Raw genomic sequence first — 27839 nt, 5'->3', positions numbered from 1 at the left:
ATTATAACTGTGTGTACATGGACAAAAAAATCTTGACCAATCATATAGGCCTCAAGGTATGAAAAGTAGGACGAGAAAAACAAATGGAAAAGGATTAATGCTTTGATTTGATTTCATTCATTTTGTTTCACTTTTAATTGGTGGTTCATTCCACTGTGGTGACCCCTGATAAATCAGAGACTAAGTCAAAGAGAAAGTCCGTGAATGAGTGAGTGTTCACTCTATAAAGACAGTTGCAATAAACTATTAATAAAAGGCATGAGGCATTTTTTGCACTTTAATTTTTATTTTCTGGCGCATTTTTGTTCATTTTGGTACCATTTTATCCCGACAAGTCCCTGTTAATTTCTGACCCAAGAGAAAAGTGTGTTCAAGGGATTGCAATGCTCTTAAACATACTGATTGTCCACAGCTGACAAGAATGTCTATCCAAAAAGGTAGTCTGACAAAAGCTCCATCTGTTTTTAATGTTGTGATTTGTGAACATAAAGGTGTGATCTAAGACCTTTAATTCATTCTGCTGAATGTGGGTCAAAGACAAAAAGGGTTACAGCTTCACATTTTTTATATATATATATATATTTTTTAGAATGAGGAATAATTACTATTACACATTTGCACCATGATTGACAGAAGACACCCACTAAAATGTCATTCAGTGTAACACTTACACAGTTTATAAGCCAAAAAATATTGTCAGGCATATTTACAACAAGCAGAATTTAATGGCATATTAAAAGGCTCTATTTATGGATCACAGTACAACCAAAAAATACCATTTTAATTCAACTGAATTCATCTTTATTTCTATAGCGCTTTTACAATGTAGATTGTGTCAAAGCAGCTTCACATAGTAGATTATAGTAAATTGAAACAGCGTTAGTTCAGTTTTCAGTGTTGAAGTTCAGTTTAGTTCAGTTCAGTGTGGTTTAATATTCACTGCTGAGAGTTCAAACACTGAAGAGCAAATCCATCTATGCGCAGCTCCACAGGTCCCGAACCATGCAAGCCAGTGGCGACAGCGGCGAGGGAAAAACTTCACCAATTGGCAAAAGTGAAAAATTTAAAAACCTTAAGAGAAACCAGGCTCAGTTGGGCACGAACATTTCTCCTATGGCCAAACCTCTTGTGAAATCTATAGTCTATAGTCTAGGCACCGGAAGCTGGAGAGCTCTGGACGTACATTGTGGAGAAGCTGTACTAGTTAATAATAATAATTTAGCATCATTTTACTTTACCACTATCCTTCAAACCCGTTTGTTAAATTTAAAAGGAATTTTAGTCATATAAAATATAATCAAATTTGACAGTATTGCTTTTTATATATACTGTAGTAAATGTCTAATTAAGCATGCTGTAATAGTCCCTGTCTTGTCCCTGTGTTTATATCTGTTGTGCTCCTGTGTTCCTTTATGTCACACCCTGTTACCTTAGCTCTCCCTTGCCATCCTTGTTAGTTGCTTTGGTTATTCACAGTCTTATTCATTGGTTATTTGGTTATTAATTCCCTCACCATATATAGCCTCTTGTTGTTATGTGTTACCCTCGTGATTTCCCTTGCTTTACTTTGTTTTACTTATGGACCGTTCATTAAAATCCATAAATGCTGGGTTTTGCACCTCATATTTCACCCCTTGAACAAAACACCCAAACTGTAACATAGTATGTAACATTTTTGCATTTAACATGTTTTCCATTGTAAGGCACTTTTTGTGCAATCACAATGTCATGTTTTGTCTTTGACCTGAATTTTCTTAAATTAATGAACTGTGACAAGCTTAGTCAATAAAGTTAGAAATCAGAGTAAGATAAACACTGGTTTAATAAATATTTCAATATATTTATTACAAGTAATCAACTTTTTGTGCTGAAAATAAATATTTGAAAAATACATATTGACACTTTTATCCAACAAAGAGTCGAGGTCATCTATTTACATACAACTTGAACACAAGCACACATATTATTTTTAGTGAATATTGCCCTGAAAAACTTCACAAATTTCACATACTGATGTTCCCATAAGACAAAATAATTTTATTTATGTAAATAATGAGCAGTGCTGAGTGTAATAAGTTACAAAGTACTTCTGCTGAAAAGTATTACTTTATAGGATTTATAGCTAATTTTATTACCGTTACTTATTATGTACAGCTTAAATACTGCATGTCCACTCACTGGTCACTTTATTAGGTACACCTGTCCAACTGCTTGTTAATGCAAATTTCTAATCAGCCAATCACATGGCAGCAACTCAATGCCTTTAAGTATGTGGACACGGTCAAGACGATTGATGCAGTTCAAACTTTATTTTTAATTTAAAACAAAACCCAAAGAATTAAGTTTATAAATTCCATATATATTCTATACATTGAGATTTATGTGCAGTTTTAGTATTTAGTCAAGTAATGACTTATTGAGTCACTTTCAGACTCTTGGTTATGCTTTCAGACAAAATAACCAGAAAAGACATGTGACTACAATTGTAATGATGTAATTAGTATTTAATTAAAGTAACTTACTCAGCACTGATAATGAGCATGCTGAACTCTTATAATGACAGTTGGGATGCTACATTTGTAAAAAGCTCAGCCTTACTTTCTTGATTTTCTTGATCTCCGAATCATCATCGCTCGGTGCTGTGGTGGGACTCGACTGAATCTTCTCATTGTCTTTGAGCCTTGCTGCAATCTGCAACAAAACAGTGATAAAAATGGTAGAGTCAACACTTCCTAAGGAAAAAAAAAACAAGTTTCTTCCTAGCATGCTGACAAAGTGATTGAGTCTGACCAAATCAGTGCCAGCGCACAAACGGTCACCCTATCAAAGCTCTCAGATGCCACACGAGTGATTTCTGACACTCAGGGTGCACAAACTTTCAAATGATTAAACGGCTGTGCAGTTTAAAAGAGAGATGCTGGGGACACAAAGGAGACGGGAGCTGGCCAGCACAGTCTGAAGGTGAGTGCTGTATTTATGGGATGCGGACTGAAAGAGTTTATTATGCTTGCAGACCAAGGATGCGACGCACACAATGCATCTGGGGTCATGCATATTCAGCACACCATTTCATAGAGCCGGCTCCATTTGCACTTTAAAGTAAAATGACTATTTGATCTGGTTGATGAAGAATACAGCAGGGATCATAGTTCTCCTGGAGAGCCGTTTTTTATGAACAGAGATGCAAAGTGAAGTGCAAAGTAGTCTGGAGAAAGCTCTTGAAAACCAAATGCTTCTCACACCACTTTTCATTCTCTGTGCATTTTGCTTTACAGAAAAGAGATGAGCATGTAATATGGGTCACGGTGATTGACTGATCATCCAACAAATGACTAGCTGTTTGGAGGGACAGACATGTTTTTTTTTTTTGTGTGTGTAGACAGTATACACTCTATTTAAATAACATTTTAATATTATTATTTCCGTTTATAAGGCTGAGCTTCAAATAATCCAAATGTGTAGTGAAAACTGGACAAAAGGCAATAGGTGAAACTTTAATTTAAGGTTAAGTATTTATCTGTTACATGCACTAATTGTAGTAACTACAATGAATTATACATAATTTCTAGTGCTGGGCAAAAATTATCCATGATTAATTACATCCAAAATAAAACAAAATAAAAAATAATGACATAATTTATGTGTGTGTAATGTGTATAATAATTATGTATAAATACAGACATGCATGCATTTGAGGAAATGTTTATTTATATTTATTTAAATATAAAATATACATGTATATGATACAAATTACATATACATTAAAGTCTGGTTCTTGAATCTGATTGGCTAATAGCCGTGCGATAACAGCACTTGTATAGCCTCCTCATCCTTCTGTATTACTCCGCCCACATAGAGTGACAGCAGATCAATAAAGTCACTACAGTTTGACAAATATTGCTGCTGTTGAACAACAATGTACTTTTGAGGCTTATTTAAGCGAGAATGTAGTTTTTAGATGCAGCTAACAACTATGCAGTTTATTTATGAAGATGGTGCCTATTTTAAAATATTTATAATTTCAGAGATACAGTGCATTGGCATCTATCAGCATATCATACTGAGCAGAGAAAAGACAGTTGACGTTCTGCCACAAGATGGCGACAGAGACAGCATAATAAGACCTTAAAGGAGAAAAACTCAGCGTAATTTGAAACTACAGCTGATTAAATCATTATAAAACTGGTAAGTGAGTTTCAAAGTATATGTCTCTCTTTAGCCTCATTCACACTACGAGTGACTTGCAGCGGCAAAGCGACAATTGACCGTTCATTTCAATGGAGAGCGAGCGACCAGGTGGGTGTGTCTAGCGACGCAACAAAGTTAAGAATCTTTCAACTTTATGCAAATGAACAGCGACTTCCTTGAGCGACAGCCAGTAGGAGCACCAGTGGAGCTCACGTGATCCTCTCTCAGCTCGCTCAGATGCCGGCTGTATTCTCCGTGCTGTAGACCTTCACAGACCTGCATTTGCAGCAGGTCACCACCCAGAGCGACAGGCAGCTACAAAGTCGCTGCTAGTGTGAATGAGGCAGTTTGTATGTTGTAGTGCTGTATTTACACCATAGTCTGGTAGTGTTTGTTTTGCTTTGTTTCTTTTTTTGGGGTGGGGGGGTTAATTTTTGTGATATCCCAATTGCAACAGAGAAATACTGCGAAATATCTCTAGACCAATGGCATTTCATGCCGTTCAGCCTTATAACCTTAAAATGTCAGTAAAATCACCTGTTTTGTCATCACTTTAGATATTACGTCAGAGAATCATTCAGAGTGACGTTTGTGAGGTAGCAACGGTAGTTCCTCATACAAAAGGATTTTTGACACTCTCCGTGTGATTTGATTGTCTTTTTTATATACACGATTATGCTGTCGAACTGTATGAACGCAATATCACACTCGTAGCAGTGCGATATGGTTGTATTTCAGCACTGGTGGGAGGTGTACGTTGACACGTAAATTATGTCAAAACAATAGTTTATTTTGAATGTGATAAATTGTGCCCAGCACTAATATTTACATATAACTAACCCTACAGCTAACCCACATTCTAACCACAACCATATAGTAAATTACATGTAATTAATTAACATTACTCAGTAGTTAAATAGAATATTTTCCCTGTAACTACAACACCCTAAAATAAAGTATAATTATTTGTATCTGTCATAAAAATAACACTATTTGTTTGGTGTTTTAGCATGACTCTAGTATCACAAAAACACCTGTGCAAGAAATATTTTGAGTTTACATTTTTTTGCTTCTTTAGACTGTGTTCTGTACAGTACAGTGATATTAAACATTATATTAGCATTAATTATGCTGCAAAATTGTTGATTAAAACTTCAGAGCATCAGGTTTTTGGCATTATTAACAGTCGGCTGAAAGTGATTTGCTAGGCTAGTCCTAATAAGTTTACATTTAAATATTTAATATATGAAGAGTGAAGTGAATTAGATCACCTTATAGTAACCAGTTTACACTGTTTACAGTTTCACAGAAGTCACTCCCATAATTGCACAAAGCATTATGGGGTGTAGGAAAAAGGTGATTAATGCTTGTTAAATTTTGTTAATCAGATTAACCATTCAGTGTAATATTTAAGCATACAGTTGGGCAATTAGCATTTTAACTTAGCATATACACTCACCGGCCACTTTATTAGGTACACCTTACTAGTACCGGTTTAGACCACCCTTTGTCTTCAGAACAGCCTTAATCCTTCGTGGCACGGACTTAACAAGGTGCTGAAAAAATATTCCTCAGAGATTTTGGTCTATATTGACATGATAGCATCCCACAGTTGCTGCAGATTTGCCGGCTGCACATTCATGATACGAATCTCCCCCTTCCACCACATCCCATAGGTGCTCTATTGGATTGAGATCTGGTGACTTTAGAGTACATGTAAGTACAGTGAACTCATTGTCATGTTCAAGAAACCAGTCTGAGACGATTCGCGCTTTATGACATGGTGTGTTATCCTGCTGGAAGTAGCCATCACAAGATGGTTGCACTGCGGTCATAAAGGGATGGACATGGTCAGCAACAATACTCAGATAGGCTGTGGCGTTGACATGATGCTCAGTTGGAACTAATGGGCCCAACATGTGCTATGAAAATATCCCCAACACCATTACACCACCACCAGCAGCCTGAACTGTTGATATAATGCAGGATGGATCCATGCTTTTCTGGTGTTGATGCCAAATTTTGACCCTATCATCAGAATGTCGCAGCAGAAATCGAGATTCATCAGACCAGGCAACGTTTTTCCAATCTTCTATTGTCCAATTTTGGTGAGCCTGTGCGAATTGTTGCCTCGGTTTTCTGTTCTTAGCTGACAGCAGTGGCACTCGCTGTGGTCTTCTGCTGCTGTAGCCCATACGCCTCAAGGTTCAACGTGTTGTGCTTTCAGAGATGCTCTTCTGCATACCTCGATTGTAATGAATCTGGCCATTCTCCTCTGACCACTGGCATCAAAAAGGCATTTTTGCTCACAGAACTGCTGCTCACTGTATATTTTCTCTTTTTCAGACCATTTTCTGTAAACCCAGTAGATCAGCAGTTTCTGAAATACTTAGACCAGCCTGTCTGGCACCAACAACCATGCCATGTTCAAAGTCACTTAAATCATCTTTTTGCCCCATTCTGATGCTTGGCTTGAACTGCAGCACATCTTCTTGACCATGTCTAAATGCATCGAGTTGCTGCCATGTGATTGGCTGATAAGAAATTTGCGTTAACGAGCAGTTGGACAGATGTACCTAATAAAGTGGCCAGTGAGTGTATATTTAAACTAAATCTTTATAAACTGTACATTTCCAATATACATGTTTATGTCTTAGCAGTGATTACAATTTATATTATTATTTTTTATTTAAGTAAGTGATGCAAATGCATTTAGGGTTTTGCCCCAATCATAATAGTTTCAAGTGTATATCGATACATGTGTTTATATTCCATTTGTTTATATTTTGATGATTTATTCACTAATCTAGTAATAGCCCATACACTACATTCCCTTTCATTCTTTTGTGTATATATTTAATTATATATTAGTTATTTTTCACTTAAAAATAGAATGCAATAATAGTGTTAACCTGTATTTTCTTGTATACTGTAAACACATCTTATATAATCATCCCCTACAGAACACATCAGAGTCAACCTAAAATCAGCCTATCCATACATGCCTAGCAGTTCAATCAATGCACTGACTAGCTGATTTTGACAATACATGTATGTAGTCTTGTAAACATAACACTTCCAAGAGACAGAATCACCTTGACATGCAGTAAAAATGCTGCTAAAGATGACTGTATTTTGGCATGTTCACTATAGATAAACAATCCCTAGAGCACTTTGAATTACAAATTTTACCTCTGATTTTAGACGTTCAATCTCAATCTCCCCATCTTCTATCTGTTGTCGAAGTTGCTTAGCAACTGTTTTCTCGGTCTCCACGATTTGGAGTAGATGGAGGTACTTCTGCATGAGCGTTTCATGCTCGGTGGCCAGGTTTCTGTAGCTGCGCACAAAACACACACATATGAATAAACACACACACATACAAATCCATTCGCATGCACACTCCACACAATGAGGAACATCACTTTATACTAGAAATAAAGCTCATTAGCAGAGGCACAGTGTTAACACGTAACCCCATAAGCACACTTTATCAGAGCAAACTGTGAATGCTCAAATTCAACAATTAAACAGAATTGTTGGAGCAGCGCTTATCTCAAAACAGCAAGCAAATCCAGACGCCTTCATGTTTATGCACACAGATTTAGCACTGCTGCAGGGCATCCAGAGATAAACAGCCAAAATAGTCCTCCAGTACAGACTGAGACCAGAACGGAGCACCAGCCGCCCTCACGGCAAACACACAAGCGCTTCTGAAGAAAAATAAACCACCGCTTCTGATTATGAAAGAGTGGGTTTACTAGAGCTGCAAAACTCCTGTTTGTCTGGGTTTAAAATTATTAATAATTATTTTTTTTTATTTACTTCGTAATCCAAAGAACAAAACCAAACATATAACTATATGTGCTACCATCCATACATTTGGGGTTGATTTACTCTTCAAAGCTTTTTTCTTTAACACAGTATATTTATGGCAAACCTAAATTTTCATTTGATAACCCAGGAATCATCGAATATGCTCATTTGATGTTTAAGAAACATTTCTATTTGTGATCAATGTTTGAAAACACAAAATACCTTTAATAAGTTTGGTTATTAAAACGATAGACAAGCACTTATTTGATATAAATCTTATGTGACATTATACTGTAAATCAAAGGGGCAATAAAAAACTCAGTTGTACTTAATAAGGTGTTTTAATAGTCTATGCTTACTTTTACTCCCAGGGCCATTTATACCAATATTTATATCAATATATTGATTTTTAGCTGCACCATATTGGTGTTTCATCTAGTTTTTTTGTTTATGAGGTGGGTTGTTAACCCAACGCTCAACCCCCAACCTGGAGGACCAGGACATATACACATACACTACAGACAATTTAGCTTACCCAATTCACATACAGCACATGTCTTTGGACTGTGGGGGAAACCGGAGCACCCAAAGGAAACCCACGCGAACACAGGGAGAACACGCAAACTCCACACAGAAATGCCAACTGACTAAGCCAGGGCTCGAACCAGCAACCTTCTGGCTGTGAGGCGACATCACTACCCACTGTGCCACCTTGTCACCCTTAATAGTCTATAAGTGATGTGAATTTGTAAAAATGTTATCAAAGTCCCAAATAGAATAGAGTTTCCGTCTCAACATGGAAAGTGCAACTTTTTTAATAGCGAATTGTGATATATAAAGTTAGAATCGCAATTATTTCAGAACTTTGTCTGAGTTTATGATGTCAGAATATAAAGTCACAATTATGACTGCACAAAATTGTAAAATCTTGTAATATTTAGATTTTCTACGATAATATTATAACAATAATTTGGACAGCTATATTCAAGACTGAAATGATTTATTATGGGTTTTCATCTACATACCATATGTGACACTGATCCAAAACCACATTTTTGGATATCTTTTTGGAAATTGTAAAACATCACATCAAACCTGATTGAATTTGCTTTTCGTTGATGGTTTGCTAGGATAGGACAATATATGGATGACATACAAGTGAAAATCTGGAATCTGAAGGTTCAAAAATGCTCATAAACTTCCCTTTAAAGTTGTCCAAATTATGTTCTTTGTGATGCAAAATATAAATTTTATTATTATTATTATTATTTATATAATTATTAATTATTTTTATATATATTGTAGAAGAGGTACAAGACAATCTTGATATTCTAATCATTTTTAATAAAACAAACATCTAAATATTTGACAACTTACAATACATTTGTTAATATTTCCACAAATATAACAAAATTTGTGGTCCATGGTCACATATAATAAACAAGTTACAACCACAGGCAAACAAATCACATAGAAGAGAGATACAAATTAAACAGTATGTTATGTTTTTTCTGGGAAGTCTTACAGGATTCAGCTACAGAAATTAAATCACAGAATGTAAATTTATGCCAATTACTCTGACATATTTAACGTAATGAACATTTATATAGCACATTTATTGTGTATGGCCATACACCCAAAGTGCTTTACAATTGTGTGAGGGTGTCACCAGCTGCAGGTGGAGAGGAGAGACAGAAATAGAGCCAATTCAGTGAATGGGGATGATTGGGCGGCCAGGACGGAATTTGGCTTAACATCTCACCCGAAAGACGGTGCTCAGTGACAATAAAGAGTCCCTGTCACTATATTGGGGCATTAGGACCCACAAACACCACAGAGTGACCACCACTTCCAAGAGCAATCTAGTTTTCCCATGTGGTCTCCCATCCAGATTTTATGTGTATATGTTTTATGCGGTGGATGCCCTTCCAGCAGCAACCCAGTGCTAGGAAACACCCATACACACTCTCATTCACACACATTTGTTCACAATACTGCATCTACTGTATACTGCATGTCTTTGGACCGTGGGGGGAACTGCAGCACCTGGAGAAAACTCACATGAGGAGAACCCAAATACGGGGAGAACAAGGAAACTTCACACAGAAATCCACAGAAACAGTGCTAATCACTAGTCTTAATTGTATAAATTTAATACAAATAATTTTTGTAAAAGGTGCCATATAATGTATTGGTTCAATAGTAGGTATATGGCAACAACAATTTTACATAAATGGTTTTATATGCTCATTTATTACTCCATACAATGCCCCTAGAATCAGACGGTTCATAATTGACCATATTTGGATTGGCTGTGAAAATTAATAAGCTCCGCTCTGATGTGGCATTCAAAATAAACTATACAGCAAGCTATCAAAATCATGTTTTACTATACTGATATCATTTTGCTCATACTATATTATTATCAAAACTCAGAAACAAAACTGTAGGTTTAAAGAAAATTGAGCTTCACAATAATAAATATGACTAAACGGTGACGTTTGTGAGTTTATCACATGAATCTATTATTCATTCATTCAATCATTCATTTTTTTTTCGGCTTAGTCCCTTTGTTAATCTAGGGTCGCCACAGCGGAATGAACCGCCAATTTATCCAGCACATGTTTTCCGCAGCGGATGCCCTTCCAGCTGCAACCCATCACTGGGAAACACTTATACACTCTCATTCACACAACACAGACGATATTAGCTTACCCAGTTCACCTGAACCACATGTCTCTGGACTGTGGGGGAAACTGGAGCACATGGATGAAACCCACATGAATGTGAGGAGAACGTGCAAACTCCACACAGAAATGCCAACTGACCCAGCCAAGGCTCGAATCAGCGACCTTCTTGCTGTGCGACAGCACTACCTACTGCGCCACTGCATCGCCATGAATCTATTAATCATATGATTCAATTCACACTATTGTATTTCACTGTAATGGCAAAAATATAAGTACCTATATATAATGTATAAGTACATTAGCAGAATGTAAAACACTATGGCCGTCATTATGTCAGTTCATGCAATGAGGCATGAATATCTCAGAAGTTGAGGACTTAAAACCTCTTAAACTATCCGTGCAAGCAATAATCTATGGAACTACAAGCCACTTTCTGATCATTTCTAACCTGTTAACACAAAAACGCATTGCGCAAATATTCTTTAACCATAGATAACACTTCCACACATCTATACATATCTTTAAAACAGATATACTATAAATTGTATGTAAACATATTTTCTCTTAATAGGGTCAACCATTTTGCCTTAACTCTCAGATGAACATGAGCAAACAAAAACACATCCTTGACTTGATTACAGCTCTTTGTTATTAAAGACACAACATGTTGTGCTTTGTTTGCCAGTTCCCAACAGAGAATTCAAATTCAAAGTTCATTACTAAAAATAAACAATATTCCCAACAGATCCTCTGCAACATCCAAGACTGCTTAAACAAGCTTCAGGCTAATTATAGATAATGAGACATGGAATCTGTCCACTACACAAAAAAGGAAAAAGAAAACCCCCAGTATTCATTTCCCCCCACTCACATTTAAACTGTATATGGAGCATATAAAGTAAAGCACAGACTCCTGCCATTATGACAATCTGCTTGTTCTGACTCAACATATCTTTAAGCACAACTCAAATAAAGGTGGAGAAATTCTAGGAATAAGGATTTTACAGGAATTTGGTGGAAATATGTATTTAAAAAGAATCTAAATAATACCCAGTATATGTGCAACCAAAACAAGCCACACTAACCACAAACATAACAAATGTATAATTCTGAAGATGAGTTCATTTACCTGGCATGTGATATTGCTGCCACCCATTCATCGCAGTCCTTAACGTCTTCTGTGCGAAGCTCCAGGGCCTTCTGATTCTCATGATTGAAGCTGACTGTGAAATAATACTGCAATACAGACAGAACAGAAACGCATGTTATCAACAGTACTGCACCAAATTGCTACACTTGTGGATGTAATATGAACCAGCAATCTTTAATTAACAGTAGTAAAACAAACTACCAAAAAAATAAATCAATTGAAATTTGAATTGAGCGTTGTTTCGAACACTGGATATAAAATAAAAACCGTAAATGCAATTGTCTCACAATTCTGACTTTTTTCTGAGTGATAGTCAAAAATCTGAAATATATCATGCAAGCTTGCAACTGAAAGAAAGTAATACAGATTTATTTACCAGATTTATTTATATCGTTCACCCAATAATTTAAATCCTACCATCATTTGCTCACCCCACACACTTGTTCCAAACCTGTTTGAATATCTTTCATCTATCTAACATAAAACAAGATATTCTGATGCATGTTGGAATAAACAGCCACTGATTCCATAATATTTTTTTGTTTCTACTATGAATGTCAATAGCTATGTTTCCATCCACCTATTTTTATGTGCATTTTGGATATGTGCATAAAAAAAGTGTTGAATGGAAACACCATGATGTGCATACGTTTTGAAAATGCGCATAAAAAACATATACGCATAACTGAGTAGGATAAATTTTTATTCAATTAAAAACATGTGCAAAAACTACGATGGAAACACTATTACCGAACAAATTCCAGCATGCACTTCAAAAAAAGGTCATGTGATTTTGTTATAAGAGATCATGCGATAATAAAAGTGTGAGTGAATGGATAAACCAGCAGGCTGAGTACACTGTAAAACTGAAATCTGAAATGTTGTTTTGGTCATTCTAAAATGCTTTAACCATTTCAGTATTAGTGTTATTATATTATTAAATACCTCCAGAACTGTCAAGAGCATCTGTGCTCCATGTCTTCAAACGCCACCACACGTTCATTGCGAGTCGGCATTGTCTTCTAAGGCATTTATTAAATTCTGTTTTATTGTTGATATTTTGCACTAGTTAACCAGGAAGTGACGATTTCACTGTCGCTGACTCTGAATGGAAACGCTGCTTTATTTGCATGTCTTTTATGCGATATTCCAGTTTTGCGCATAAATTTAATTCACATTTTTGGATGGAAACATAGCTAATGATGTTTTTTTCCCATCATTATCTTATTTTGTGTTCAATGTAAGAACAAACTTGAGTGTGAGTAAAAGGTGAGGAAATGTTCTTTACCTTTAATATCTCAGAATTGCAAGTTTAGATCTCACATTTTTGGTCTGAAAAAATAAGTCAGAATTGCAGGTTTATATCTGCCAATTCTGAAAAATTTCACATAATTCTGACATTTCTTCCCACATAGTGGTAGAAAAAAGAATATTAGCATTTTACCAATATTAGTAGTGACACTGTCCAACACAATGATCAATCTCTTTCTCTAATGGAAGCTTGGGATACGACACGTACGAAACAAGTCCTACGCAAGTTTTTTGGGGGGAAATTGTGGCAAATAAAACATCTCAACAATATGTTCATCTGTTTAAATAATGAAGGTTAATTATGCATCCGAGCACATAGTCCAGAGTTAAAAACCACTAGAAAAACTAGTGCTCATTGAGAGGACCTCTGAATTTGAAAAGCATTGGGCATTTGCCAAGAAGCTGAATTGTCCAAGGAGCTGATGACAATTGGCACAAATAAATGAAAACCATTTACAAAAACTACAAGGGTTTATTCAGAGAACAATTTTTTCATTTTTTTTTTCTTTGAATGTGGCATTTAAATGAATATTCAATTTCAAAGATTTACATTACTGGATCTCAAGCTGAAACAACATAAAATACAGTACAAACAAAAAGCTGTAAAACTTTATTTTGATGGTCCATTTGAGTATTAGTAGACTATCTGCTTAATATCTGCTGATACTGCTCCTTCAACAGACATTTAACTGAATAAAAGAAACTTTGCAAGTACATGTCAACTAACCCTAACCCCAACCCAACAGTCAAATTATAATATAATGAGAATTAGTTGGCATGTAGATGCAATGTAACTTAAATTCAACAAACGGACTATCAAAATAAAGTCTGACCACAAAAACTCTTTTGTACAGGCATAAATAACAGTATGCCACACACAACCTTACCAAGAAGACCAGAAAAGATGGACTACTGTGTAGTTCCTATTAGTACTGGATAATTTATTGTATCAGCATTGATATCGCAATGTGCGTTTACGCAATAGTCACATCGCAGGATATGCAATGATGAGCTGGGATTATAGTTGATCAACAAATGAGAATATATGAGATTCGTTGAGTCATTGCAAAGTATTAACAGAATGAAACTGTATCATTTGTATGTGTTTTAAAGGCTTTTAAAGAGAGTGTAAACCCTTCAACACAATAACAAACAACATTTGTAAATTTAATGAAGAATACTTGTACCAAATTAATAATACAATGCAGACTGTACAGTTTTATTTTATTATTCCATTTATGTAGCTAAATACAGTTTGGCTCTCCAGAAAACCATAAAGCACTGTTTAATTTACTGTGTTCTTTGCTCTATGGTAATTATTCTTGTTGGCAATTTGTTTATTAATTTTTATACATAATTCACACCATTATAAAATCACCCCATTCGATATGAATAATATATGTTTCTTTATTTTTTATATTTTTACCCAAGCCATCTTGTAAAATAATATTCAAGAAGCAATATATATATATATATATATATATATATATATATATATATATATATGGTAGAAAAACTAAATATTGCAAAGTCAGATTTTTCTAATATCATGCAGCACTAGTTTCTATGTAAGTACCACATTTCATATTTTCTCTAATTGAATTGTGACATCTAAAATGAGGATTATGACTTTTTTTTAAAGTTATATATTTGTATTCAGTTATATATAAATAACAGTTCTGTCTGGTTCTCGAATCTGATTGGCTGATAGCCATGCAATATTCTGCAATACCTCCTCACCATTCTGTATTACTCCGCCCACATAGAGTGACAGCAGATCAAGAAATTCACTACAGTTTGACAAATAGTGCTGCTGTGGGATAACATACTTTTGAGGCTTTTTTAGTTGAGAATATAGTAGTTTAGATTGCAACTATGGAGATTATTTATAAGGATAGTGCCTATTTTGAATATTCATATAAATCTTCATCAGCCTGTCTTTGAGCAGAGCAAAGATGGTTAACGTTGTTTATCCGCAAGAAGGCGACAGAGACCGCATAATAAGCCCTTAGAGGAGAAAAACCCATCATTTCTAACTACAACTGATCAAACCATTATTAAACAGGTAATTGACATTTTAAGTCAATCTCTCTCATCTGTATATTGTAGTGCTGTATTTATACCATAGTAATTGTAGTGTGTTGAGTGTGAGATGGGACTCAGATATCAGGAATGTATGTATTTTGTGTTGGCCACTCTTTTATAACCCTGAGTTACTTTTTGGTTGGCCATTTGTTTGTTTCTAATGAGTCTCCTGTTTTCGTTACTGCAGACTAGCTCAGTAAAAAGAAAGAAAGAAAGAAGAAATGCCCGCATGTGTTTAGCGTTTTTCCTTATCACAAACAAAACACTAATCAGGTAGTGTTTGCACTGCTTTGGCTTTTTCGGGGTTAATTATTGTGATATCCCAATTGCAACAGAGAAATACTGGGAAATCTCAGGGTTATAATCTTAAAATGTGGGCAAAATCACCTGTTTTATTATCACTTTAGACATCACGCCAAAGAATCATTCAAATACGAGCTCTAAAATGACGTTTGTGAAGTAGGAATGGTTTCTGCTGTTCTGACGTCAGCTGCAGATGTGAAGGAATGGCAGAAGAAAGTGAAAAGTGACTCTCTTTGTCTTTTTTATATACAAGATCATGCCGTCAAACTGTTGTATAAACGCAATATGACTCTCGTAGCAGTGAAATATGGCTGTATATTTTCACTGTTGGGACACTAAGACACTAACGCATGCCTCCCACCAGTGGCGATGTACAGCCATATTGCACTCGTGTGATACTGCTCATATATATATATATATATATATATATATATATATATATATATATATATATATATATATATATATATATATATATATATATATATATATATATATATATATATATATATATATATATATATAAATACTGTATATAACATCAGAATTCGGACTTTTACTACACAATTCTGTAAAACACTAACTTTTTTCTCAGAACACTGAGTTTGTATTGTTGCTTTGTATCTAAGTTTGTCACAATACTGAGTTTATTAAAATGCCTGAAATATGATATTTAAGTTCAGAAATCTGATTTTTTTACTTTGCAATTCTGTTTGTCTCAATACAATTTACCAAAAGAACAACTGTATTGGACATTTAAACTATTTTCCTCACAATTTTGATTTTGTATTTTGCGATTCTTGCAATTTTGTTTTCCTAATATAGAGTTTACATGTCAGAGTTGTAGGTTCGTATAGGCTTGCAAAAGCAAGCAAACAAACAAACAAAAATAAAACATAAAAGACACATTGAAAGTCTGGGAAACTGATCTCTTGGATATACCTAAATACACAATGTTCCAAAGGTTGAGATATAAAAAATTTGCAATTACCCCCCTTATTTAAAGATCTTCAGTGAAAAGCTTCCAAAGCGTCCTCAGTGATCTTTTCTACTCATAAGTGAGAGTGCATGTAGAGCTCAGGGAACACATGATTTGCCGAGACTTAGTAGCTGTGATAAGGGAATCTTCCCATGCCTGAGATCCAGCTCTCCAGAGGAACTCCATATACAAAGCATGTAAACTGGGAGCATGGCGCATTACATAACTGTATGCTACCTGTTACCTAGCAACTCCTCTGTGCGCTAGTGGCTATGGCTCTGTATGTGCTACCCGTCTCTCTCCATTTCAGAAAGCCAGGCCTTAGCACTGAATCCCCAGCAACCTCCATTTCTGGTGCACGACAGGCCTTCAAGACGTCTTAGCACTGCTAAATTACATCACATGCATTTCTTTTATGCAGCGGAGACCCGCAGGCAGCAGAAAACCAGAACTTAACAGTCCAAATGAACAACTCCTTGTTTAATATGTTTGGAAAGGAATACTGAAAAACTTATTATTGAAGAGAAATTATTGGGCATTTCAAAGCATTGTTTTTAGCACATTTGATAATATTGCAAAATTTTATGCTAAAAAATGTGTCCAATATTAAAACAACTTCAAACGCTTTTAACTTGACACCAAAATTGACCTCTTTCACAGCTGTATATTATTACAGTACAATACAATTCAGAGATCACAGAAAACCTAAAATGTACATGACAACTTTATCCAGTTTTCTTTGACAGAATTGTAAACAAAAAAAAAAAACCTTCCAGGGATTCTGCAGGTTTCATCAAGTCAAATTAAGACTTTGTAAGACACTTTTAAGACCATAATGAAATAAATATTTTACAGGGTTAAACACTAAGGATTTTTGTAATAGCCCGGTTGGGCCAAAAGAATTGGAAAAAAATTAAATGTAATTTTTTCTTAACCACATATCTTAATGTGTGTAGCTAGTATAGTTATATAACTTTTTTTAAACATGTTTCTTTTTTAATGACAAGTTTTGCATTGTTCAAAATATATTTCTTACAAAGAAATCTACACACATATACCTGTATATATCTCCTATATTTAACCTTATGCGTTCTGTTATAAAACCTTATGTTTCATGCCTATTCATAATTTTTATGTCCACTCACCCTTACTTCTGTAAATAGTTTTTGTGTGAATGGAAGCTCATGTAAAGGAATATATTTTTTTTCTTTTTCTAATTAGGGATTTTAATTAAGAGAATTTGCTGTAAAAGTGTCCAACAGGTGTTGTGGATTGTATCTGTTTGTATATAATATTGTAAATACTATTTATATATAAAAATATTTAGATGTATATTTGGTGATTGAATGGAAGTCTTTTAAAATTTTTGTCTTTTAAAGTTTTTGAAACTTAAGACATTTTAAGACTTTTAAGACCCCGCAGACACCCTGCCTTCACAAAGAAAAACATCTACTGTTCCTGCCTGCCATAAAATAAATCAAAACCTTGTTTTTTATTCGTAAAAGCATATGGAAGTGCATGTTTGAACAAACTTGTATCCGTGTTAGTCAAACATATGGTTTAGTCTGTGAGTGATATTTACAGTAGTATATATTCCCCTTTTTTGCATTAGTTTTGTGTCACTTCTAATGGCCAACATCAACATCTACAGTATAACATTAGTTCAAGATAAACAGAATATTGTTAATTTGAAAACATACAAAAAGCACAAAAGAATAGTATAGATAATGTGCTGAAGAGATGTTAGAGGTTTCTGGATGCTATCCTGCTATTTCCAGTAATGTTCTGAAAAGCTTTACTGGATGAGCAGCAGTAACTGAGGTTTGTCACTTGTGGTTGATCTCAGGTAAAATAGGAATTGGGCTGTGTTTCCCAAACCTCTTTCAGACTACATTGTTCTTAGGATGTACCCTATTAATATGTGTTTCCCGAATTGTGTTTAGTTAAATATGCCTTCTGTAAGATATACTTTCATGAAGTTGATCTGGCCCACTCTTACCTATACCATATCAGTGCTTCTTTACAACTACATTCAAATAAGACTATATGAATAGAAGTCAAAATTTTAATGGTTGTTTAAACTTGGTATTAAACTGATGATTGTTGGGCTTTGGAATTTATTTAAAGGAAATGGTTTTGATTGGGAGTTAAGTTGAGGCCGTACATTGCTAAATTAAAAGACGGCACCTCCGTGTACCTGTATGTGTATATTCAATCAGCGAAAATTTAGTGAGGCTTCCATCACAATAGTAGCGATGATAAAAATGATGATAATAATAATAACAACACAGCTTTTAGATATTGCCAGTCTAACTGAGGGAAACATAATAAAAAAAAACCTCAAATTTAATTGTTTACAGTTCCTCATCCTCTCTTTTGTACGCGCTATATAAAGTATATATTTAGTGTTGCATTTAGTGGGCTGCCGATGTGACCAATGCAAATCGAACGGCCTTAAAACACAGTGTTATGCACTGTAAAATTTCCATTCTTTATTCATTTCATTCATTTACATTTTCCATGTTTCTTGTACTCCTTCAAAAAATTTAACATTTACAATAGTTTTATCACAAACAGAATGCAACATACATTTTCTTAATGGACGCTGAGCTCATTGCTAAATATCTTTAAAATATTCTCCCCTTACCCACAGAACCTGGGTAGGGTTGCACCAACTGATCGTAAGTTCTTTCTTAAACTGGAATGTAAAGTTCACACTAGGGCCTTAGTAACTACTAACTAGTTTGTAACTAAATTTGTTCTCACTTCGGTTGCACTATATGATCTAAGGGCAAACCATAGTTAGTAGGTCATAAGCTCTCCGTAAAGTCATGTGTAGTCGCACTGAATGACGTAATACCCAATAAAAAGTATTTAAATCGCTTAACTGCTTTAAAATTCTGTAACTAATGCATCTATATATATCTTTCCTAGAAAAATGAAACTATAAATCACATTTTTATAGCACATTAAATTACATTCAGTCACTATAACAGACAACCCACACACCTGCATCACCGTGAATGCATGCAAACATTTGAAGTTATCAAAACATTCAACTTTAAATATTCTACAGTACATATGAAAGAGAAAAGAGCATGAAGAAAAGAGCTCAGTCATGAAGAAATTACCCTTTTAATAAGTGGACACAATTAACACAAAACACTCCTTGAAAATTCAATTCTTCTTTCACAATCCAAAACAAATGCAAGATTTGGGAGGATATGATGGCTGTGAGTAGAGGGAGATCATTGTTCATTATCATCGCGGGCTCCTTTATGTAAACTAAACTTGCTGTCATCTCTTTTCTACCATTATGCATGGGGGGATGCTGCCATAAACATTAAGTTGGAACGTAGTGTTACATTTAAACTAAGTTCAGTGGTGCAACACAAAAATATTTAATAGAGTGTAAGTTGTGATTTACTGTTCCTTTTAAGGTGCAACAGGGACCTGACGAAAGTAAAATTGAAACATGGCCCTCATTTAAAGCAAATTCAATGCCTGCATATTTATAGCAGCTTCCTGACAAGCAAAAAAAAAAATACACAAAATGCAAATTTCTGGAATGTGGAATGGGTCAGGATAAAGTAAACAGTTCCTCATAGTTCTAGCATCCATATCAAACAATTCAGCACCTCCAGCAGGGACAGTACTTCGTAAAGACGCACGTACAAAGATATACCTTAGGCAAGCTCTTTAAGTTGTAGTTCAGGGTACATTCCTAGAAATGGTATACCTTTAATTAAGACATGAACCTACACTATAAAAAATATACATACATTTTTTTAGCAGTTTTTTGTGATTCATGCTTTGCTTTATTTTTTTATTTTCCCCCGATTATTTATGCCTTTGAATTGCATTATGGGACCCTGATCTTCCAACAAATTTTAGCCTTAAAAAGTTTAGAAAAAGTGGCTGTTATTAACATTCTTAATAGTTTAAAGTGATATATTGTCTGAGTGGGTTGTATATTGTTGGTTGGTTGGTTGGTTGTACTGTATATTACGATACAGAAACTTTGAATAAACTGCCAGTACATTTTCTGCTATTTTACAGACTTATTTTTCTGCATATTATTACATTACATTATATTATTTCAAACAAAGTCACTTTGTCACAAAGTCAATAAAAGTCACTTTTTTAAATGACAGTTGAATTTTTAACATCAAAAATCGACAGAGCCGAGATCAAGGTCCCGTAATGCAATTCACAACTGTAAATAAATGGAAAACATTTGTGAATCACAAAATACGGAAACTGTTTATTAACAGATATTTTTTGCAGTGTACTAAAAGACGAAAGAAAGAAGGAAAAAAAGAAAGAAAGAAAGAAAGAAAGAAAGAAGGAAAGAAAGAAAGAAAGAAAGAAAGAACATTTAGGGTGTGTTCACACTTGCCATGCGCAACAAACAAGAGTACTGGGACATCTGAAATGATGATACAGACAAACTTTTTGGGCTGCAAAATCACAAGATGTGACATTACAAATCATATGATTTGACGATACAAAAACAGCAGTGGATTCAATAACAAAACAAGCAGAGGACAAATGTGGAGCAACATAAGAATACTCTCTAAAAATATTTTAAATGAGTAAAGTGAGTTCTCAGCTGGTAAATGTAAAATCATATGAGCAGTGCATACTAAATAGTTTAAGATGTTCAGTAAGTTTCATTTTTAAGTTTTCAGATTACTGTACATGTCATGAATCTGACCAAACAGGTTGTGAACTTATCCTTACTGTAATCCTTTAAGTTTAGTATCCTTAGGTTTGCTGTTAAAGGATTCCTGTTATGCTTTTTCACTCTTTAAATTGTTCATTTTTGTTTAATGTTTATTTTCATGCTTGGGTATAAAAAAAAAAAAACCCAACTAAATTCTTAAAGTGCCCTCTGAAGGAAGATCATTATTCTATAAAATAATTTTCAAAAGCTACAATAAGCAGGTCATTTGGACTATGACTGGATGTCACAAAGCAGCACAAGTCCTGCCTATATGGAAATTCTAATAGCTTGGGTTGTGTAGAGACTAAACAACAATAGCATTACTCTTCTACCACTCTTATATGTCTTTCTATATCTAGGTGGCTCTGATCCTTTCGAGCAAAGGTTCTGCACAATCCTCTTGAACAATATTCAGGGCTCAAACTGATTCTATAATATTCGGTTCTCAAATATGTGTAAGAACACATACTTAATAACGATCAAATTAGCTCATCTATATCAGATGGGTGATTAGGATGGGTATCGTTTGGGGTTAATTTGATACCGGTGCTAAATCGATACTTTTAAAACGGTACCGGTGCCAAAACGGTGCCTGAACCGATACTTTTGAGCCACAAAAGTATGGTGGATGCCTCTAGAAAAATCTTTTATTTGACAAAATCTTTTAAAAAATAATAATGATTCCTTTGATCATTTGTTGGTTAGCATGAATTTAAGATTTGCATTATGAAATTACATTAGTTCGCGTGGGTTTCCTCCGGGTGCTCTGGTTTCCCCCACAGTCCAAAGACATGTGGTACAGGTGAATTGGGAGGGCTAAATTGTCTGTAGTGTATGAGTGTGAGTGAGTGTGTATGGATGTTTCCCAGAGATGGGTTGCAGCTGGAAGGGCATTCGCTGCGTAAAACATATGCTGAATAAGTTGGCAGTTCATTCCGCCGTGGTGACCCCAGATTAATAAAGGGATTAAGCCAAAAAGAAAATGAATGAATGAATGAATGAATGAATAAAATTACATTAGCTTACTACTAACCTGTGGAAAGGCTGTCATCAAAATACTGAACTCCTTTTTTCTAGGGTTTGGGCTTGTGACTATGTTTTCATGGTTATCAGTAATCTAATGATTTGCCTTAATTTGAATAAGACAATAATATGATCAAGGTGTTTACATGAGTTGCTTTTTGAATGTTCCTTTCATGATCCCGTCTTACATATAATAGTACATAGATCAATTAACATCATTGTGTCACCACACTATCCATGTTTCCTCCAGAGTTTCATGTAATTTCAGGTGTTTCATTTTTAATTTTTCGACTTTAACTGCAGTTTCACTTTCATTCCGGAACATTTAATTCATGCCCCCATGACAAACAGGTATTTGATGCGAGGATTAAGTAAGGACTTGTGGAAGAGTGCTCTTTTAATGGAATTTGATACCGCACATTGAATGGAAAGAAAAAACCTCTGCATTTCACGAGGTGTCTGTGGTCGTTTAAGGTGATCAAAAATCACTGTTTACACGGTAGTCTAGACTCTTAATCAGAGTATTGTCTTAATCATATTAAAATTGGAGCATTGGTGTCCATGTACGTACTCATTGAAAGTGCCAGATTATGTCGCAAGCTTTCAGAGACAGTGCATTCCTCTGCCTTTAAGTTGATTCCATAAGCCCTCAAATGTGTCATTAAATTTGACGTGTTTCCCCCTTACACACAACTTTTGTAAAGCATCTGCTTCACGTTGCTGTGTCAGAATCCTTGCTTGTAAAATACGCTTAAGAATGCTTAGTTTAAGCAAATTTGATGAACGTGATCATGCATGTTGATCTGAAGAGAGTCACTCTCGCTCACGGAATACGCTGTACTGCATGCGTTGCGTGCGTCCATTCCCTAAGCAACAAGAACAAACGCCTGACATCACCTGTCTGTATTCCTCAAAGTTGTTTAGAAATAAAGTTTTAGAGATAGTGTGACAACGCGTACCTATGTGTGCCTTTAATGCACCTCTTGATGCTTCTTACGTCCTTGTGGCAGCACCAGTGGCACCAAAATTAGGCACCGAAATTCATATGCTGATTCGGTCCTGTACATGCCGGTTACAAAGGTACTGGTGCTATAATGGCACCGGGTTTCGGTACCCAACCTTGTGGGGGATGCCAGGTTAGTCTGCCCTGCAGTGGAAAGATTAGAGCTTCTGGATTTACAACATGTAAACTCATCAACTTTTCCCGAAATACATGAAAGTGACTGTTTAAGTTGGAGAAGAAGTAAACATGCTAGTTTCTGAGACATTATATATCTGGTATGAATAACACAAATCATCAGATTATGTTTAACATGATTATCATTCATTGCAGTCTCCACATACATGTTTTTTTTAATGTATTTTACATAGCATAAATGTTTTGTCTTGCAGGTACATACATTGTGTTCAAATGTCTGCAAGCCAAAACAAGCATTATTTAATTGAAAAAACTTAAGTTTTGATCTTTGATTGATGCTCTCATCTTTCTCTGCCTCAGTCTTCAGGCTCCACAGAAATGGCAGAACTTGAATCACAACATATTTAATTTTTTGTAAGGCAGGTTGCATCAAACTCAAAACTAAGTGAGCCATTTGTGCTAGACTTAGGAAAATGATATTGTAAGGGCTCATTCATACTGAATGTGTCTTTGCTTCTAAAAGCGATTGACACAGCTCGCTGAAATGGGATTTTAAAATGTGTAGCACGAGGTCCACGTGATGCTTTATTGTAAAAGTGATGAAGTGACGACAATAATGAACCCATTAGAAATAAGAATAACTCTGATATTCTGGACAGCCACAATGAGAGCCTCATATGCCATGATATAACAGTAAATAAAATGTCCTCATGCCTCTATTTCTACTATAAACAGAAGCTCGCAATCATTTCATTTTATTTAGTCAGTATCAAATCAGAATCAATCTGTTTTTTTTTTATCAGATTATTGAGTCTCTTATGCTTTTTTCTTTAAACAAACACAGTAAGTCATAATATTTTTGATTGTTTGCTTCTTTTGCATAACAATTATTTTCTATTTCTATTTAAACCTATTCTATAATTCTACTGTAAAGGTCTCTTTTTAAAATAAATATTTTAAAGTAATATTTTTTATAATAATATTTTTTTTATTATTTTTTATGGGCGACGGTCAGTATGACCTGATATTTTCATCAGGTCATACTGATTTTTACATACATGTAACTGTGGAACACAAAAACTGTCATAAGGCTAAAAAGAATAATTAAATGAGGATTTATACATCATCTGAAAGCTGAATAAATATGATCCATCTTTTGCTATGATAATATTTGTTCAAGATACAACTTTTTGAAAATATGGAACGTGAGGGTTCAAAAATTAAACAGATAGAGAAAATCATCTTTCGAATTGTATAAATGAAGTGCTAAGCAATGCACTTTTCTAATCAGTTTTGATATGAAGAGCTCAGATGCAAAAACCTCTAATCGCAATCTGAAATTTTCTTCTAAAATTATAATTTTTGATTCAGTAATTTTACTTTTATGGCAAATAATAGGTTATTTTCATCACTTTTATGAAATACTTTTATCATGAAATAACTGACCATAAACATAAGAGGCTGAGAAAAATGCTCATTGTAGAAGAAAAATCCAGACAGCACTTGGAGGTTTTTGCTGAATAGCTCATATATTTACAGTAGAAAATTTACAAAAATATTATTGGAACATGATCATGGATTTTTGGCATAAAGGAAAAATCTATTATTTTGACTAAGTCAATGTATTTTTGTCTGTTTTCAAAAATGTACCCGAGCAGCATAAGACACAATGCAATTTTTGTTAATAACCATATTTTTGCATAAATCCAATGGCTGAAGTATGTTTTTCTTTGATCATTTCTTTCCATTTGCAAGATAAAACATACTGTAAATCTGTAAGCAGGCTTAATAGTGTACAACTAGATGATTTTTCAACTTTGTGTCCCTGTTAAGCACATAAACCTGTACACACACAGAGACTCACATACAAATAAACATAACTTTTTTCTAATTGATCAAAAAACAAATGCGCCACAAGCCTACAAAATAGAAAGCAGTGACTATTACAAAGTCAGATAATGGAGGATAAGGTGCTTCAAATGAAGGATATGACATTCAGAAATGATTGCTGTTATCTAAACGAAACAAAGAAACTCATAATGAAAGCGATTGTATAATGTATGAGTTCAGACAGGTCCATTCAGAATCTTTCATCAGACACACATATATCCTTTGTTTTTTGTTAGCGCAACCTGTTACCTGTCACGTCAGCCTTTGCTAAATAAAGTCAGCCATTGTTTTAGAAGAGAAAATGGCCCGTAACAGAATAAAAGAGCACCGCTGTGGCACTTTTACAAGTCGAATGCATAATCCACAGCCTTTGCAAGGTGAATGCTCTTTTTTTTTGCATCGTTCTTCATGTTCACACTTCTCTAAAGGACAAATTTTATGTCTGTCTTGAGCACTAATGTCTGCAAGGAGACCAAAATAGCAAGCATCAGTAAGTCTACATGCACTCGCTTTTTCTGTTGAGCTGCAAAAAAAATGCAGCTGTTCCCAAAAGAGAGATGAGTGTTTTGCTATAAATGGGCCCTGACCCCTCAGAGGTACTGAACAGAACAAATTTAGCCCAAACAGCGGTAGCATTAATGAAGGAGGCGCAACGCACTGCTACATGCTCCTGCAACACACACACACACCATGCCTCCAACCACTCTTTTTCTCATGCAAATAAGAGTTGCCATAGGAACCATGGGCTCAAATGCAGATATATTAAAGAAGGGCCAGTAAATGAATGGTAGAGTACAGTGATTGGTATGTAAATACAGTGACAATGAAAGGAAAGGTAGCGGGATGGTTTTCAAATAAAAACGCTAATTTTGGATGAATGCACCAATATGCAGATTGCCCAAAAGCATCTTTATGCTGAGTAAGTGCTTTTTTAGATTTGACAATGTCATCTATGAACACTGCAATCCAAAAAGACACATTTGAGGAGAAATTAAATGGTCTTCGAATCAAAGATTTTTTTCTCAAAAGAAAGTAAATACACCTGCACATCTGTGCAGAGCCACACTCTAAACTAAACGCGTCCCACTTTTTGCTTTTCTTACTGTGTGTTAGCAAACCTGGATAATGCTAATTATGAACAGGGATGGTCAAAAATATATTGAAATGTATTTTAAAATAAAATACCACATACCTCCATTTTAGCTGTATCAAAATAAACTACAAAATACAGCAGCCACAAATGTATCAAAATAAAATACTGTATTTTGTATTTGAAAAGTTAAAATACCTTCTATGAAGAGGGCTATTTGATCAATCCCTTGACTGTTAAACGTCAAGTAAACTATATTTGATAACAACAGCTTTTCTCTGAGCAAGTTTTAGCAGATTCTCTGCCACCTCATTCACCTCTACTCTTACTGTACATGCGTAGCTAGATATCTATACATTTTATTTACTTGTTTTTGTTCACTTAGTATATTTTTGAACAAATTTCATACAGGAGTTTCTGTTCAATACCGATAATAAGTTAGAATATAGTACTATATCTGTCTATTATGTTTCCACCCGCACTGTGTGACCGGTAAAATTGGCACAATCTCTGTACAATGATTATTCATCCTGTTAATATTCTTATATTTTAAAAGGGTGATGTAAAAAGGGTTATGTTTTTTTTCCTGCAGAATTTTTATTCTATTTAGTTTTATGGAATTGAACTCTTAAATAGGCCTTCTCAATGTAATACATGACTTCTGCAAATTAAAAATGAAGTTTTAGTCATTTCCATATAATTTCTTCAATGCACAACATAAAAACATGATATCTCAAAATTACGAAAAATAGAGTTATTTTTTGCTAATAAATTCTTCATATATATTCTGTTGCTGCCGTATAACCTGAGTCGGGTGTTTTTGACTAGTCTATGGTCTATATTATTAAATATTTGTGTTCCACTTTGACATCTTTAGGCAGACATATTTCCTCTTCATTAACTGCTGGCAATTTAAACAGCTAGTGAATTATTGTTGGTATCGCTATGCTGTGATGTATAATTTCCTTCACTGTAAAAAATGCAGGGTTCCACACACTTCATTCATGTTGTCCCAACACAAATTGATTCAGTTAACAACACTTTTAACAAATTTATGTGGATTGAACATTAAAAATATAAGTTGCCCCAATGAAATCTCAAGAATTGTGTTGCTTCAGCTCATTTTAATTAAGCAGTTTAAACTAGTAAAAAATATATATGTTTTTGAGTGTTCTATACGCTAAGCATTATCCACCTTCAATATAAATCAATCTTCTGTTCTGATCTCAAGCCTAGGAAAATAACTGAGAATGTGCCAATCAGAGGCTGCATTTTTATGATGTCATTAGGTAGACTTGTAAAGTATTTTACTGTATTTTCAAAATAACACTAACGTATTTTGATACAAAATACTAACATTTTAGTAACTAACATACTAACATTAACATTTTCATAAACCCTATCAAATACAAATTGCAAAAATACAATTTTTTATTTGAAATATGTATTT

The 27839-nt window shown here is 34.6% G+C and overlaps 1 protein-coding gene across 1 annotated transcript in view; it reads right to left on the bottom strand.

The window, feature by feature from the left end:
- The window catches only part of rasgrf1 (Ras protein specific guanine nucleotide releasing factor 1), an 87663-nt gene that overhangs the window by 49522 nt on the left and 10302 nt on the right, over positions 1 to 27839 (bottom strand). Inside the window, exons 2-4 of the mRNA XM_056478787.1 lie at positions 11824 to 11930; positions 7381 to 7528; positions 2599 to 2691 (exon numbers count right to left, since the gene is read on the bottom strand). Of these exons, the coding sequence (XP_056334762.1) occupies positions 2599 to 2691; positions 7381 to 7528; positions 11824 to 11930 (348 nt within the window). The remainder of the gene's footprint in view (positions 1 to 2598; positions 2692 to 7380; positions 7529 to 11823; positions 11931 to 27839) is intronic.

Source organism: Danio aesculapii, chromosome 18 (assembly GCF_903798145.1).
Source record: "Danio aesculapii chromosome 18, fDanAes4.1, whole genome shotgun sequence".
Classification (NCBI taxonomy): Eukaryota; Metazoa; Chordata; class Actinopteri; order Cypriniformes; family Danionidae; genus Danio; species Danio aesculapii.
The sequence above is the reverse complement of the archived record's forward strand: the minus strand, read 5'-3'. Positions and strand labels throughout refer to the sequence as shown.